Genomic DNA, 15,403 nt, shown 5'->3' with positions numbered 1-15,403 from the left:
GGTGTGGCTCTGAGGTAGACTACCTGCCTGCCTCGGGTGTGTGAGGTCCCGGGCTCCATCCTCACTACTGCAAAAAAAAAAGGATCCAGAAGCTAAAGAAAGCTAGTCTGTTAAATTGTTTGTTGGACGGTTTAAGACAAAAAGGAGTCAATCCTGGGTCATAACCTTGACTTAGGTAGAGACAAGAAGACCCACAGGTCAGGTTCTCCGAGTCCGATGGGCACCTGGCATTCCCAGGCCCCAAGATCCCTAGGGCCTCTCTCTCCACGCCTCCTTTGTTCCCCAGCCCCTCAGCCCGTGAACTGAGGCCTTCTACTCCAGACCTCCTTCCGTCCCAGACCCTCTGCCCCTGCGGTTGCTCAGGGAGGCCCTTCTCCATCCCTGCTCTGAGCCTTGAGCCCCACCTCAGGACTCTCAGTGTGGTGTGGATATCCTCTCCACAGTGCAGTTTTCATTTGTCCCCAAAGGCCCCCTCTGGAGCCTGGACCCCAGGGCTTTAGGGAGAGTGTCCTCTGCTGCCCCGTCTTTGTGGTGAGTGAGCCTCCCTTCCTGTCTCCTGTGCTCTTTAGTACGTTCCAGAGGACCTCCTTCCAGTGTACAGGGACAAAGTGGTGCCGTTGGCAGACATCATAACTCCCAACCAGTTTGAGGCCGAGTAAGTAACTCACAGCCCCAGTTGTGAGGCTCCCCCAGGGAGCATGGTGGAGAACACTGCAAGTGTCGCTGTACCTGAGACACAGGGGCAGACACAGCCCCGGGCCCACCCTGGCCTCTAGCTGGGCGGCAGCTGGACAGTCTTACTCAGACTCCCAGTTGACCATCCTGCTGGCATAGCATCTCCTGCTGACCAGATGCCCTGGGGTCTGGGTGGGGAGGGCATTCCCTGAATGCTGAGGGCACACATGGCTGGAAATGCGTCCAGGAGACAGCTGCAGTAGCGATGCAGAGGGACGGACCGGCCACCCAGATCTCTCTGTGCGGTTCCGAGGTGTGTGCTGGCCCCTGGACTAACTGAAGAAGCTGACCATGGGACGGTCTACCATTTACCTAGAGCACAAGGCTGCCCTGTCCCATCTGGCCAGGAGCTGGCTCCCTGCTGTCCCTGAAGCCTCTGACGCACCCACAGGTGGCTAGGGTTCCCTGACCTGGGTCCATTCAAGCTGGGGGATGACATCTCACCTAGAGGACCCTGAGCTATTGATGGGCTCATGAGAAAGTGGTCCACTGACCATTTGCCGTCCTTGGAGTTCTGTGGACATTGGTCACCTGGCTGGCGCTCTGTGCTGTGGCACGGGTCACTGGGGGGTCATGTGCTGCTATTCCTCACTTTTGTCACTTAGCTTGGAACCTCCCCAACCATCATCACATACGAAAGTTCCCTTTTAAAGCCATATTTACTTCTTTTCCAGCCTCGCCCTGACTGCATGTGTCACAGTGGTCACCTGGGCTGTGGTGGCCAGTGGATGCTAAGCTAGCTGCCAGGGCTGCCACACTTGAGGGAATGTTGCATGCATAATCCCGAGGGGGCATCTCACCTCGTGCCCTTTGCCCTGTTCTGCCTTCCAGGTTACTGACTGGCAGAAAGATCCACAGCCAGGAAGAAGCATTAATGGTAAGGAGACCCTCTGTGGCCACGCTGTTTCCAGGGGAGGGGTTCAAGCCTCATTGCAGCAGCATCCCGCCTTTCTGTCACCCTGCCGGCACCCCGTCACTTCTGTTCTGGCCCCTCAGGTGGCTGCTGGTTATGGTCTAAGCAGGCACGAGTGTCTCAGGGCTGTGTAACACAGTGCCACGACCATTCGTTCCCTCCTGGGTCTGCAGTCTGAGTGCAAAATCTAGGTATGGCAGGTGGTGACTCATTTTGATGGCTCCAGGGAGGGCCCTGCCTGCCTCTCCAGCTCCTGACACATGGCAGTGCTTGGCACCCAAGGCTCATCGTCATCTCTGTGTCCCTCATCACATGGGCATCCTCTTCCTGTGTAAATGCCCTCCTTAGGACAGCAGTCATGTCCTTATGACAGGACACATCCCACTCCATTGCAACCATCTTACTTCCAGAAAATGTCACACATTCTGAGGTGTTGGGGGTTAACACTTCAACATAGCTTTTCAACCCACAATAGGCAACAACACTTGTTAGTGCCTACTGTGTGCTGGGCACCTTGTGAGCTCAGCAGTCTCTCCTACTGAGTCTACAGCCCATAGTGTGTCATTGTGCCCCCTCCCTGTTATGTCCCTGGTGACCTTCAGTCCATGCCTTCTTGCCAGAGACAAGCAGCAGGCAGGAATGAGCCACCAGACGCCTGTGGTGATAGCTGTACCCTAGGCCTGTGAGCTGCGTGTCTGCAGGGCAGGTATACAGCTCATGTGTCCTGAGCAGTGGTCCCACACCCCAGCACAGCCACCCCAGCCGGAGGCCCAGCAGGCTGTATGTGTATGTGTATGTGTGTGTGTCTGTCTGTCGTGTCTACCGGACAGGTCTGGCACTACAGGACAGGCCATCTGGGAGACAGGTTGGGGCTAGCAGCCAGCCCAGGCTGAGACTTGATTTCCAAATTTTTTCCCAGTTTGTCTCTGGGACCTGCTGAGGCCCTACACTGAGTCTCAGGGAAAATTGCCTTTGTTCTTCCATGCTGACACACAGCTGCAAAGGTGTGGGCAATTTGTAAAGTACAAAAGCATATGGCTCACAGTTCTGGAAGCCAGGAAGTCCAAGGTCAAGGGGTGAGCAGGTCCAGTATCTGGGGAAGGCCCCCGTTCCAGACTGGGCCCCTTCCTCCAGCCTGCTGACCCCACCTCCTCCAGAGGTCCTACCTCCTAAGGCTGCTGGGGAGCTACAGCTTGAATTTGGCTGGCTCATTCAAGCCATAGCAGGAGTCCCTAGACAGCTGCCTCCGAGCCTGGGCTTTCCCCTGCTGGGGCCAGCCTGTGGTGCTGGTCACGCCTGGGCCTGCAGCCTGCTGTGCGTTCCTCGCTCGCAGAGGGATACTCATTCAGGGATTGTGAGCACACTCGTCCTGCTGTTGGGCCTTGCTTCCAGCTGGCACCAGGCCCCGAGGCCTCAGAGCCAGCTGAGCTGGGTGGGGTACTGGTCCTGGCGTGGCATGAGCTGAGGGGTGGTGATGTTCCCGCAGTTTTGTACAAGTGTTTTATGTTGTATTGTGACTGTTGTAGGCCTGGGCACGTGTGCGTGCAAATCGTGTGTGGCATGTGTACCTGAGCTCTGTGTGTGTGTTGGGTGTGTATTTGAAGTAGATGTGTGTGCTGCACCCGTGTATAGTGTGTGCTGCATGTATCTTATGTGTGCAGTATACCTGTGTGCATATGTGGTTCACAGCCCAGCCTGGACTCAGCTGCAGCATAGGCCCCCACACAGGATCCCCTCCACCCCTGCTGAGGGATACAGGAGGACAGCAGTTCCCACGAGGGATGGGAAAAGCCAGCTCAGAGAGAGGCTAGCTCTTGCTGTGGCCATGACATGCCCTGTCCCCGAGGGGGAGGGTGTGCAGTTCAGATAGGGGTCCTCTACCACCTGTAGCTGTCTCGAGTTTTTCACCTCGGTGACCCCAGCAGGCCTCTGGCTTGGCCTATGCATGTGGTTTTCCAAGTTCTTAGCTCCTCTTCTCTCTCCGGGGGCCTGTCACATGCTGACAATGCCTTATGGCCTGGGCTTGGAATGCTAGGAGGACAGTGGCGATCGGGCCTCTCCCTTCCCCACGCCATCATCAAGCCAGCCACGGGGGGAGGTGTGTCACGGTCACTGGGCTGATGTGCTCCCTGTGCCACTGGCAGGTGATGGATGTGCTGCACTCCATGGGCCCCCACACAGTGGTCATCACCAGCTCCGATCTGCCTGCCCCACGGGGCAGTGACTACCTGATTTCTCTGGGCAGCCAGAGGATACGTAAGTGCCTACCCACCCACCTTTGCCCCTGGGCTCAGCTTCATCTGTGCAGCTCAGATGACCGGTAGGTGGTGTCAGAGAATGTTTTGGGCTCAGTGGAAGGGAAGTCACATTTTACTCAGCAGTTGGCTGGTTTCCCCAGAGCCTTTTACAGCTGAAGAAGGTCAGACCAGAGGCAGGTTTAGGACAGGTCTCTGGAGCCGGGTGGGGCAGGGCTCTGGGGATGCCACAGGCTCACTCACACTCATGCACCGAGCACTCAGATGTCCACGCTGTGTTGGTGGCACCAAAATTTCATCCCTGTTTGCAGGTTCCAAGGTCATGTGGGCCACTCTGGACTGCATAACCTGCTGATGGCCAGTTGAGTCCATCTTCTGTGGACCAGGCGTCCCAGGCTTTGAGCTGGTTCCATGTCCCCACCCTAAGGGAGCAGGCTTCTGCTCATCTGTGATGCTTGATTATCAAATAGCACCTGGATTGCTTTTTTGTGAGCAGTATTAGTGGCATGGAAGGTTGGATCACATGCTAAGAGGGTGACCCTGAGGTCACACCCACTGGCCCCAGCTAGCACTCCAGGTGTGGCTTCTTTCCCACTCTCTGCATCTGGGGATATGTGTGTATGCCTGAGCTCACAGGCTCACACGTGTGTACACACACATACACACAGAATTCAGCACATCCAGGCGGTTCCTGGTTCCACTGTGTCCCCAGAGTCACCCTAATTGTGGCTTCTGGGGTTCCAGTCTTCCACTTCCTCCCTTGGGACAGGTGGCAGCAGGGGGTGTGGTATACACTGCTTCCTGAAGGAGGCTACCCCACGCTCTGTGTGAGCACCCCAAGAGTAGGTCATGCTGACCCTCCTGCTGCTGTGTGGGAAGAGTGGGGACAAGTCAGGCTAATCAGATCCCAATGCAGGGCCGACCCTCCACTGGCCAACAAGTCTCAGACCCAGTGACCTGGGTCTTCGTCTTTCCAGGGAGGCCAGATGGCTCCATGGTGACCCAGCGCATCCGGATGGAGATGCTCAAGGTGGACGCGGTCTTCGTGGGCACTGGGGACCTCTTTGCCGCCATGCTTCTGGCGTGGACACACAAGCACCCCAACAATCTCAAGGTCAGCTATGCACACTGCTCCCCTACATGGTTTTCCCCCGCCTGCACTTTGTTGGGAACTGGTTACAGCGGTCCAAAGAGCAAGAAGGAGAACCAGACTTATCTGGCCTTGGGCTCAGGGACCCACCCTGTTGGATTGACCTAACTCCCTTCATTTGGAAGGAGGGGTGTCAGAAACCTTCAGGGTTGGGACAATGCAAGAGAGTTTAGAATCCATGGTGGATGGAGATCTGACCTGTTTACAAAGCCCTGGATTTCATTCACACACAAAAAAACTCAAAAGCTTAGAGCCTGTACTGGACTCAGCCAGGTTTCCTCCACCCAGGGAGAAGCCCTGGGCCTGTTGCAGCCTGCCAGGTTGACCCTCTCAAAAGGGCATCTCAGTCCAGGGGTATTTCCTGGGATATAGCTGCTGCTATGTTTTGATGAACTGAGAGTCTTGAAGCTGCCCCTTGGGTACCATGGGCAGGAGGCTGAGGAGAGAGGCCTGGGTGGGTGCATGGTGATTGGTCTTTGTGTGGATTGTCTGCATGTCTATCCCACCGGCTCCATACACTGCACAGAGAGGGCGATTTTGCTCAGGTGCCTCCAGGCAGAGTGGCCCCACCGCAACTGTGATTTAATGCACTGAGAGGAGGTGTCTGGGCCTTTCCTGTGCCCTGTGCACTTTTAAGCATGTAGCTCAGCAGGGACGAAGGAGTTGTTTTTGCTTTTGTTTTTTGTTTTTTTTACAGCTTGTGTCATTTGTTTCTTTGGCTTCCTCCTGCATTGTGTGGAGAAAAGTTGCATCATGACCACTTATCAGATCTGTTCTGTCTGAGGCTGGGTCAGCTGACAGCCAGCAAGTGATGAGGCGGGAGGTGTAGCTTAGTGGTAGAGCGTCTGCCTAGCGTGCATGAAGCCATCCGCAGCAGTAAAAATACAAAACAAAAAAGAAAGCAGGGGAGGAGAAGCCCTGGGCAGACTACCCCAGGCCTGGCCTCAACCAATCACGGCCCTCAAATGTCCCTTGCTGTGTGCCTCTTGGGCTCAGGTGGGTGGAGCTACCCTCCCTTAAATGTGGGAGGGGCAGGAGAAAGGACTCTGGACCACGCATTGCTTAGGGAAGGAGTCAGAAGTGGGGACCTGGAACTGGGCGCCAGTGGCTCAAGCCTATAATCCTAGCTACTCAGGAGGCAGAAGTCAGGAAGATTGTGGTTTGAAGCCAGCCAGGGCAAATAGTTCATGAGACCATATACTGAAAATACCCAATACAAAGCAGGGCTGATGGAGTGGTTCAAGAGGTAAAGCACCTGCCTAGCAAACATGAGGCCCTGAGTTCAAACTCCAGTACCACCAAAAAAAAAAGAAGAAGTAGGGACATGGAAGGGAGCCCCCTAACACTACCTCATTTGCTGGGCACACTTGGCTGCACTTCCCCTGAGGCATTTCCTTTTCCAGCAAGTCAGCATGGCCAAGTCTCCAGCTCCTCGTTTGTAAAATGAAGAAGTAGATCATGTCTTCATGTGTCAAGCCTGCTATAATCCCTGAACTTGAGGCTGCAACATGGGGTTCCCTCACCCTTTTGCCCCCTCCTGCCTCCCTCAGGCAGAGGCAGAGCCAGACCTGCCATGTGTAATTGACAGCCAAGGCCTCTTCCTTTGGTGCAGGGCAGCAAGAACTTGCCGACTGACACCCAGAGGAGGCCTCCCTATGAGGGCTCCAAGTCACTGAGTCAGGGAATGCATTTCATCCTCCCCCAGCACCTGAGGCCATTGACCCTGAGATGCCAGCTCTTCTCCCCTGTGGAGACTCCTGTGGAGTCTTTGTAAGTCGTGAATCCCAGGAACTCTTGTGAAGTACCTGCTGCATGCCAGGCAAGAGCAACAGAGGTCTTGAAACATGGCCCCTTAGCACAAGGTGTCTGCTTCAGAGGGCAATGATGAATTAAACATCTGCTCCACTCTCCCTGTTTGGCGGTCAGCTTTTCATGACTGTGACAGAGCACCCAGGGCACTCAGCGAACAAAGAGTAAACTTTACTTTGACTTACAGCTCTTGTGGTTTCAGTCTGCAGCTGGCTGACCTCTTTGCTCCTGGCCTGTGGCAGCATGTGATACAGGATGACCTCATGGTGGTCAGGGAGCAAAGAGGGAGGAGAGGAAGAGAGCACAGTCCCACTATCCCCTTCAAGAAGGCCCCCCACGGACCTGAGGGCCAAGCTTCTAACACATGGGCCTCAGGAGACGTTCCAGATCCAAACCATAGCAGCAGGCATCTTTGGGCTGTCCTGCAGCCAGTCATCCAGGGAGATAGTCCATGTCCATGTAAGCATATGTGACGGTGGAACCAGCTCCCTGGTGACGAGGCAGCTGGTGCTTATGAAGTCCCCTTGGTCAGAATCTAGAAGCAGGACCCAGGTTGGCCAGGACACAGAGTCTCTGTCCTCTATGCAGGTGGCCTGTGAGAAGACGGTGTCGGCCATGCACCATGTACTACAGAGGACTATCCAGTGTGCAAAAGGTACCTGTCCTCGTGCTCTGCCTTCCCATGGAGAGATAGTCCCATCTCGGGGGTGAGCAGGATAAGGAGACTGAGGTCCCTCCTAGCTTTTCCTATAGCCAGTGGAAGCTGTTAGGACTGGGGCAGTGGCTGGAGCCTACTTCTAGAACAGGAAGTCAGGAGGTGATAGGGCATAGGGGGCTTGGACAAAGGCCAGAGAAGGAGAAAGATGCCCCAAATAATTTCCCGCCTGTTCTCACTAATCCTCTGTTTGTTCTGAAGCCCAAGCTGGGGAAGGACAGAAGCCTAGGCCAGCTCATCTGGAGCTGAGGATGGTCCAGAGCAAAAAGGACATCGAGGACCCTGAGATCGTGGTGCAGGCCACGGTGCTGTGAGAGCCACATGCGCTCGCCCCTAACGCAGTGTCGGTGTCTCCGTTTTCGTCCCTGTGAAAAAACATAATGTCTGCCTTAGAATCATGACCGAAACTTGACATTTCGTTTCTTCATGAGTGTTGGGTGTCAGCCAGTCTCAATTGTGAAAACGTGCCATTGTGCTTTTAAAAACCATAACAAAGCAGTCAGAAATTTGTGATTTGAAGCTCAGCCCCTCCCTCCAGGCTTCACATCTGCGTGCTCTGATGCACACAGGCACATGGTCACCACCCGCAAACCTCCTGGGTATTAGCCAGACCTCCTGTCACTCATGAGCAACTTCTGAGAGGACGTGAAGGACACAGTGGTGCTCACTGGTGCTGCTGGGCCAAGGGCAGCTTGCAAGGTTCAGGGCAAGTTGCATGCTGGGTTTGTATGCAAGTTCCCCAGCCTACAGTCCAAATGATTAGGCACTGAGTTTTTGCCACAAACCACTGGTGACAATGTCCAGAACCACCGGTATTTGTGTGCAGACAAGGACAGAGGAGACAGAGGTGGCACCTGCCTGCTAATGGCATAGTTAACCCCTCACCCTGTCTTCCTGACCCCAGTTCTGCACTCTGTGCCTGCCGTATGCTAGGGAGCAAGTGACCCTCACATTAAGCCAGTGGGTCCTCTGCCCCCTTGGGAGTTCTCCTTAGGGGAGCACACAGCGCCATGGTGGGACGGCCCTCAGACCCTTGGGTAGGCTGTGACGGCAAAGGCCACAGTGCCGGCTTGGACATGAGTCCACTTGTCCACTGCTCAGAAGTGACTTCCCTAGCTCCACTTTCCTCCAGGTGTGGCTGCAAGTGGGGTCATCTCTGGCCTGCCTCCCTCTCGGCACCCACCCTGCACCCCTGTTCCCCACAGCCCACTTCCTCTCCTGGGAACCCACAGCCTGGAGAGAAATGGGGAGACTGCAGGAGGCGGGGCCCCACTCTGGTCCCCAGGAAAGCAGGTTCTCCAAGGGTGCCCCCACTCTGTGGTCCTCTCCCAGAGCCCATGCCCTCTTAATGAGTTCCAGGGTCTGTCAGGAAGATAGTCCTCCCACAGTACATTCTTCACTTGTTAAAATACCCCCAGGTGGGCGGGGGGTGGCTCAGTGGTCAGTACTTGCCAGATGCGCATGAGGCCTAGGTTCTGTTGAAAACTTGTCTGGTGCATGAAATACCCTAAAATAAAGAGGTGCCAGTCCACCTAGGACTTGGAACCGTTCCACCTCCCTTCTCCCTAACCCAGTTCCCACTCTGAGTGTCTGAGCTCTCACAGGTCAGCACTCCCTGGCCATAGTTGGCTCGCTCACCACCATGGCCATCAAATCGGACCTGTTCCCTGGTCTCAAGGGCAGGCCTTCGAGCCTTGGGATCCACCAGACCAGCAGAAGGAGGAAGGCTGTGGTTAGCCTAGCAGGGAGGACCAGGCACAGTCACCTAGGGGCTTGGGCCTCCATAGGGCCTTTCACAGTAAAGCCCATCACTGCCATGCAGAGGCCAGGGACATGATTCTCATTCTCCATTCTCTCTCTCTCTCTCTCTCTCTCTCTCTCTCTGTCATTTGAAGAGCAAGTATAGGACTGGAGAATGACCTGTATGTATCTCAGTGAGATGGAAAAAGTGCCAGCTGGCATACAGAATTGTACCTGGTGCTCAGCTCCTTGAGCTGTGACCACAGTCTTGGGCCGAGGGAGGCATTTTTCCTCCTGGTGTTATACGCAGAGGGACGGGTGCACTTCCCCACCAAGAGCATTCCATAAAACCGAACCCAGGCACAATCTGACACTCCCCTCCTGTCTTGACTAGGGGGCCCTGGGGCCGATGAGGAGAGGCTGTGACTTGAGCCATGGAAGCAACAGGGCCTCACGCGTGGACCGCTTGAGCCTCGTGTCTGTGCGGAGGAGCACAGGATTTATGTGGAAATAATTTGAAGCCTGGGCTGTGGCTCAGAGTTGGAGCACTCCCCTGGCACTTGTGAGGGCCGGGTCTATCCTCAGCACCACAAAAAATAAAAAAAAATTAGCTTCTGGGAAAAAGTGTCCCGCTGTGAACACAGGGTTCCTTGTCAGCACTGCTGAGGGCCAGGCTCCCTGGGACTGCCATGTGGACAGTGGCGATCTCACCACCGGAGTGGGTCCTCCCATCCAAGAAGGCTGTTGTGGCACTGGTAGTGGTTATTGGTAGGACTTGGGTTCAAATTAGAACCAACTTTGTTTCTACTTTCCATAGTTCAGTAACATACAAAATAATAGCTAACAATTTCTGTTGAAATGGGAGCTTTGTTAGTTTATTTTTAAGGGAGCTGTGTTTTAATACTTTGTTAAGGCTGTTCCAAACACCCAGAGACTGTAAGAAGGAATTATAAAATACCCTTTTTAAATCAATTTTAAATCATTGCCTAGTCCTGCCAAGGTAATTGTGTGCCTCTTATTTTTGCAATAGATGTCAGTGATTGTAAAAATGGTGTTCTGTTTTGTGTCCTGTTCTTAAACTTGTTCGAGCCAGTTTTTAACGTGTTGTTTGATTTTATCATGGACGGGGCTGGGCTTGGCTGAACTGAACTGATGAACACCGACAGTGTTTTAGAGCAGGGGCATTGCCTGCCCGGGACGGGCTGGGCTGGGCTGCCCAAGTTCCTGATGTAACATCACCACCAGCATCACCTACAATGAGAAAATAAGCAGTGTGTGCTAGAGCTCAGGCCCTGCAGAGAGGTACAGGCTGAGCGAGGCCCTGGGGAGGAGGCACGTTGGTCACGACAGCAAGCAGGGGCCCTTGGTCACACTCCTGACCCTGACATCCATCTCTTATTTCTTGGTGCCACACATTCTTTGGTTGAAAGTATAGAAAAAAAGAGGTGAGGGTGTTTTGGCCCAAAGATAAAGCCCTTGCCTTGCCTTTGACAGGACAACTGCTTTGGGACATCAGTGTCCATATTTATGCTGCTCAGAGGCACCCTATGACCATGAGGCTGAACTGTACCTGTGGCCTGAGGATCAAGAAGCCCTCCTCCCTCCTGCTGCCCAGCTGCTCTCATGGCCTTCATGCAAACCTCCTTTTGAGGCAGGGCTCCATTCGGGATGCCCCTAAGCATGTGCTTGGGCCCAGAGAGGGGACTGAAGTTTGGGCAGGGATATGAAACTTTGATGGTGGCTCCCTGAGTCCTGACTCCAGGCACCAGTACTGGTGACTCCAGTACACCCCCACATGATGTACTGCTGGGTGTTGTCACTCGTTGCCATCTCACTGCCAGAATGGAAGAGTTTTCCTTTTGGCCACCCACACAGCTCCTTGCACAAGCCATGTCTGCCAAAGGAACACATTAGATAAATGCTGACCAGAAGGTGACCAAGTAAGCACTCAGAGCGACCCCAGGACCTGGGGAGGGCAGGTCTGGGAGGCCAGGTCTACTACCTGAAGGCTCTTTCATGAGCCCTGAGCTAGGAAGAGGAGAGACCAGCATTTGGGAGCACTGTTCACCCCAGCAGGTCAGGGAGAATGTCTCTGGGGCTGTGGCAGAGCTGGGCACGCGTGTGCCTGTCATGGATGCCCTTGCTGCAGTTGCTCTGACTGTAAGAGCTGACTGGTAGGCAACCTGCAGGTGCAGGGAGCATGGGTCAGCACTATGGGTTCTGCCTCAAGCAACACACTTCCAGCTTGCACCAGCAGGCGTCACAAGGCCAAGTGAGCCCAGAGACCAGGTTTCCTGGTCCACCACCCTGGTGGACTAAGCAGCAGGGCCCTTCTGTAGACCCTTTTGTTTGTTTTGGGCTTTCAGCGTGTAAATCTTTCCCTTTTAGAGAGAGAAGCCAGGCTCTGTCATCTGTACTACACCTCTCAGTGAGAGGAGTGCTCTGTGACTTCCAGCATGGCAGACCTGGAATCATTGCTCAGGCTGCACAGCTGGGGTTCACAGTTGCTAAATTTGGGGGCTTTTTATAGTATGTATGTGTCTCCTTATTGACTGCAACTTATTCTTGGTGAAAACATTTTCTGTTCTAAATGTACAAAACTGATTAAAAATAGCATCTTATACTCCATATTCTGCCTTCATTACAACCCAGTGTGTTTGTTTGCTCAAAACAGAATTTAATGAGTAACTTTAGATCTAACAGTGAGTATTTTAAAGTTTTATATTAATAGAAAAACTAATTCTGGGGGTGGGAATTCATGCCTGTATTCCCAACACTTGGGAACCTGAGGCAAGAGGATCGAGGCCAACCTGAGCTAATTCATAATGAGACACTGTCGTCCCCCCCCCCAGAAAAAAAAAAACCCACCAGCGGCTTCCAGGCAGAACCTGTTCTGCACTCTGTTTACTGATTTTGTTGAAGAGAAAACAAGAGATAATAAGAAAGACATAGCATTTTTGCTAGTTTGAGATAAAGATAGCTATACAGAGAGATTCCATGCACTTGTGTATTACAACCCACATTGGTTCATTTCTGCCAGACCTCTTCACTACTTCCTGGTCCCTTTCCAGTGGCCTCTGCCAGTTTAAGATTACTATATTCCCTCCTCTACAGTGAGCACATCAAACACATTCATTATTTAGGTTTCCTTCATTTTCCCCGTTCCTCCCATGCAAGTTCTCCCCTTAGTGTGTGACCCATGTGCAGTAATATCACTGCATTTGTTTTGGGTCTGTAATCTGCACATGAAGGAGAACATACGATTTTTGGCCTTCTGAGCCTGGCTAACTTCGCTTAAGATGATGTTCTCCAGTTCCATCCATTTCCTTGCGAATGACAAAATTTCATTCTTCTTTGTGGCTGAGTAAAATTCCATTGTGTATAAATACATTTTCTTGATCCGTTCGTCAGTGGTGGGGCATCTTGGCTGTTTCCATAGCTTGCCTATTGTGAATAGTGCCGCAATAAACATGGGTGTGCAGGTGCCTCTGGAGTAACTTGAATCGCATTCCTTTGGGTAGATCCCTAGAAGTGGGATTGCTGGATCATATGGCAGGTCTATGCTTAGTTTTTTAAGAAGCCTCCATATTGTTTTCCAGAGTGGTTATGCTAGCTACATTCTGACCAGCAGTGTACGAAGTTTCCTTTTTCCCCCGAGTCCTTGCCAACATTTGTTGGTGGTGTTTTTGATGACAGCTATCTATTCTAACAGGTGAGGTAGAATCTTAGTGTGGTTTTGATTTGCATTTCCTTTATGGCCAGAGATGGTGAGCATTTTTTCATGTATTTTTTAGACATGTGAATTTCTTTTTTTGAGAAAGTTCTGTTTAGTTCGGTTGCCTATTTCTTTATTGGTTCATTGATTTTTGGGAGAGTTTAGTTTCTTAAGTTCCCTGTATATTCTGGTTATCAGTCCTCTGTCTGATGTATAGTTGGAAAATATTTTCTCCCACTCTGTGGGTGGTCTCTTCAGTTTAGAGACCATTTCTTTTGTTGAGCAGAAGCTTTTTAGTTTTATGAAGTCCCATTTATCTATGCTTTCTCTTAGTTGCTGAGCTGCTGGGGTTCTATTGAGGAAGTCCTTGGCTATGCCTATCATTTCCAAAGTGTTTCCTGCTCCTTCTTGTACTAACTTCAGAGTTTCGGGTCTGATATTTAGGTCCTTGATCCACTTTGAGTTGATACTAGTACAGGGTGATAGGCATGGATCTACTTTCAGTTTTCTGCAGGCAGATAGCCACTTTTCCCAGCAGCATTTATTGAAGAGGCTGTCTTTTCTCCATCATATGTTTTTGGTGCCTTTGTCAAAAATAAGGTGGGCATAGCTGTGTGGCCTCATATCCGGGTCCTCTGTTCTGTTCCACTAGTCTTCATGTCTGTTTTTGTGCCAGTCCCATGCTGTTTTTATTGCTATTGCTTTGTAACACAGTATGAAGTCAGGTATTGTGATACCTCCAGCATTGCTCATTTCACTGAGTATTGCCTTGGCTATTCGCAGTCTTTTGTGTTTCCAAATCAACTTTAGGGTAGATTTTTCAATCTCTGTGATGAAAGTCATTGGGATTTTAATGGGAATTGCATTGAACATGTAGATTGCAAAAAACAAAACAAAAACAAAACACCCATCCAAAAAAGAAAGGTATTCTGTAGCTTTTTTAAAAAAATTTTTTTTTTCAGGCAGAGTGAGCAGGAGTTTTAAGCTTATTCTCCTTTGTCTAAGCCAGGCAGGAGTTGGTTCTTAGAGCAGGCGGCTCTGGCTCCTATCCCTGACTCTTCCCTGCCTGGGGATGAGTCCCAGGTTCATCCTTAAGTGGGAGGGGGCTCCCAAACTCTAGCCTCTCTCCTCCAGTCCACTGCAGGGCAGTTTCTTGTGTTTCTGCAACAGAACATTTATTTAGGATAGGAAGGGCCTTCCTGAGGCCATGGGGCCTCACCCTGGCCAGGAGGACATCAGCTACCTGCACATCAGTTGTGAAACAGCAAGAGCAAACCCTTGCCTGCAGCAGGGTGGGAATGGAGAGGAGAGAGTGCCTGGGAAGCTCCACACAACCTTGGGGCTGGTTGGGAAACTGGTCCTGAGCAAGCTGTGGTCCAGTTTTACCACTCCCCAGCAGGGCTGGGCTGTTCTGTGAACGCAAACTAGTTATGAGTGGGGTTAGTGACTTTTGAAGACACTGGATCTGCTTTCTCACTCAGGACCCAGCGCCTGGCATGAGGAGAGTGAGTGCTGGGGCTGGTGGAACAAAAAAGGAGTCGGGAGCTTGGTAGCCTCATCCAGTGTGTCCTAAGAGTGGCAGGGAGGCGGAGCAAAACGCACTTCAAAGTTCATTGCTCAGCCTTGAGCCCAGCACAGGTGGTTCTCATCTGTAATTCTAGCTACTTGGGAGACTGAGATCTGGAGGATTGAGACTTGAGGCTAGCCTGGGAAAAATAGTTCTTGAGACTCCCTCCCCATCTCCAAAATAACCAGAGCAAAATAGACTGGAGGTGTGGCTCAGTGGGTAGAGCACCTACTGAGTTCAAACCCTAGTACCACAAAAAAAAAGCTCAGCTTGAAGATTTCCAAAAAGTACCTGAAACTGCTTTGATGATGTGAGTCAAGGAGGTCAGTATTTAGGAAATGAGGGTGAATTCTTCATTTATCCCACATAGTCCTTGTAGGTTGGGAAGTACACAGATGACGCCATGGATGCTTTTAGCTTCTCAGCTGTGTGATTCCTGGTGTAGAACTTTAGTCAGAATTTCACCCAATTACCGTGACACTGAACCAGTAGGAGAATGGGGCTGTGGCAGGGCTCACCTGAGCCTGGCCGGTCCTTCCCTGTATACAAGCACAGCCTTTCAGAAGCTCCTGCCTTCAGAACAAAGCAACACGTCATCCCACAGTCCTGCTGCGCGGTCGGCACGGTCTCTGTGGGTTCAGGGGTCTCGTGAGCCTGGCCTCTCCCAGCCCTGTGCTGTCCACATCTGTGTCTGCAACATGAGCACCATCGGCCCCGTGTGGGCTGTGTGTTGTGCTGGTCCTGTTGACCTGCCTGATCTATCCACAAATAAATATTTTCATGGCAGCTGTGTTGGCGTGACAA

At 52.1% G+C, this 15,403-nt stretch overlaps 1 protein-coding gene across 2 annotated transcripts in view; it reads left to right on the top strand.

The window, feature by feature from the left end:
* Pdxk (pyridoxal kinase) overlaps window positions 1-10,412 on the top strand; it is a 28,054-nt gene extending 17,642 nt beyond the window's left edge. The window contains exons 6-11 of one of the 2 annotated variants that reach the window (XM_020152663.2): window positions 570-655; window positions 1,567-1,612; window positions 3,793-3,904; window positions 4,881-5,017; window positions 7,451-7,517; window positions 7,779-10,412. In XM_020152663.2, coding sequence (XP_020008252.1) covers window positions 570-655; window positions 1,567-1,612; window positions 3,793-3,904; window positions 4,881-5,017; window positions 7,451-7,517; window positions 7,779-7,891 — 561 coding nt within the window. In that variant the 3' untranslated portion in view covers window positions 7,892-10,412. The remainder of the gene's footprint in view (window positions 1-569; window positions 656-1,566; window positions 1,613-3,792; window positions 3,905-4,880; window positions 5,018-7,450; window positions 7,518-7,778) is intronic. The other variant, XM_020152680.2, reaches the window with a different exon arrangement.
* Window positions 10,413-15,403: the final 4,991 nt, after the last annotated feature.

The sequence above is a fragment of the Castor canadensis genome, chromosome 5 (genome assembly GCF_047511655.1).
Source record: "Castor canadensis chromosome 5, mCasCan1.hap1v2, whole genome shotgun sequence".
NCBI classification, from domain to species: Eukaryota; Metazoa; Chordata; class Mammalia; order Rodentia; family Castoridae; genus Castor; species Castor canadensis.
This window is presented reverse-complemented; position numbering and strand designations above follow the sequence as displayed.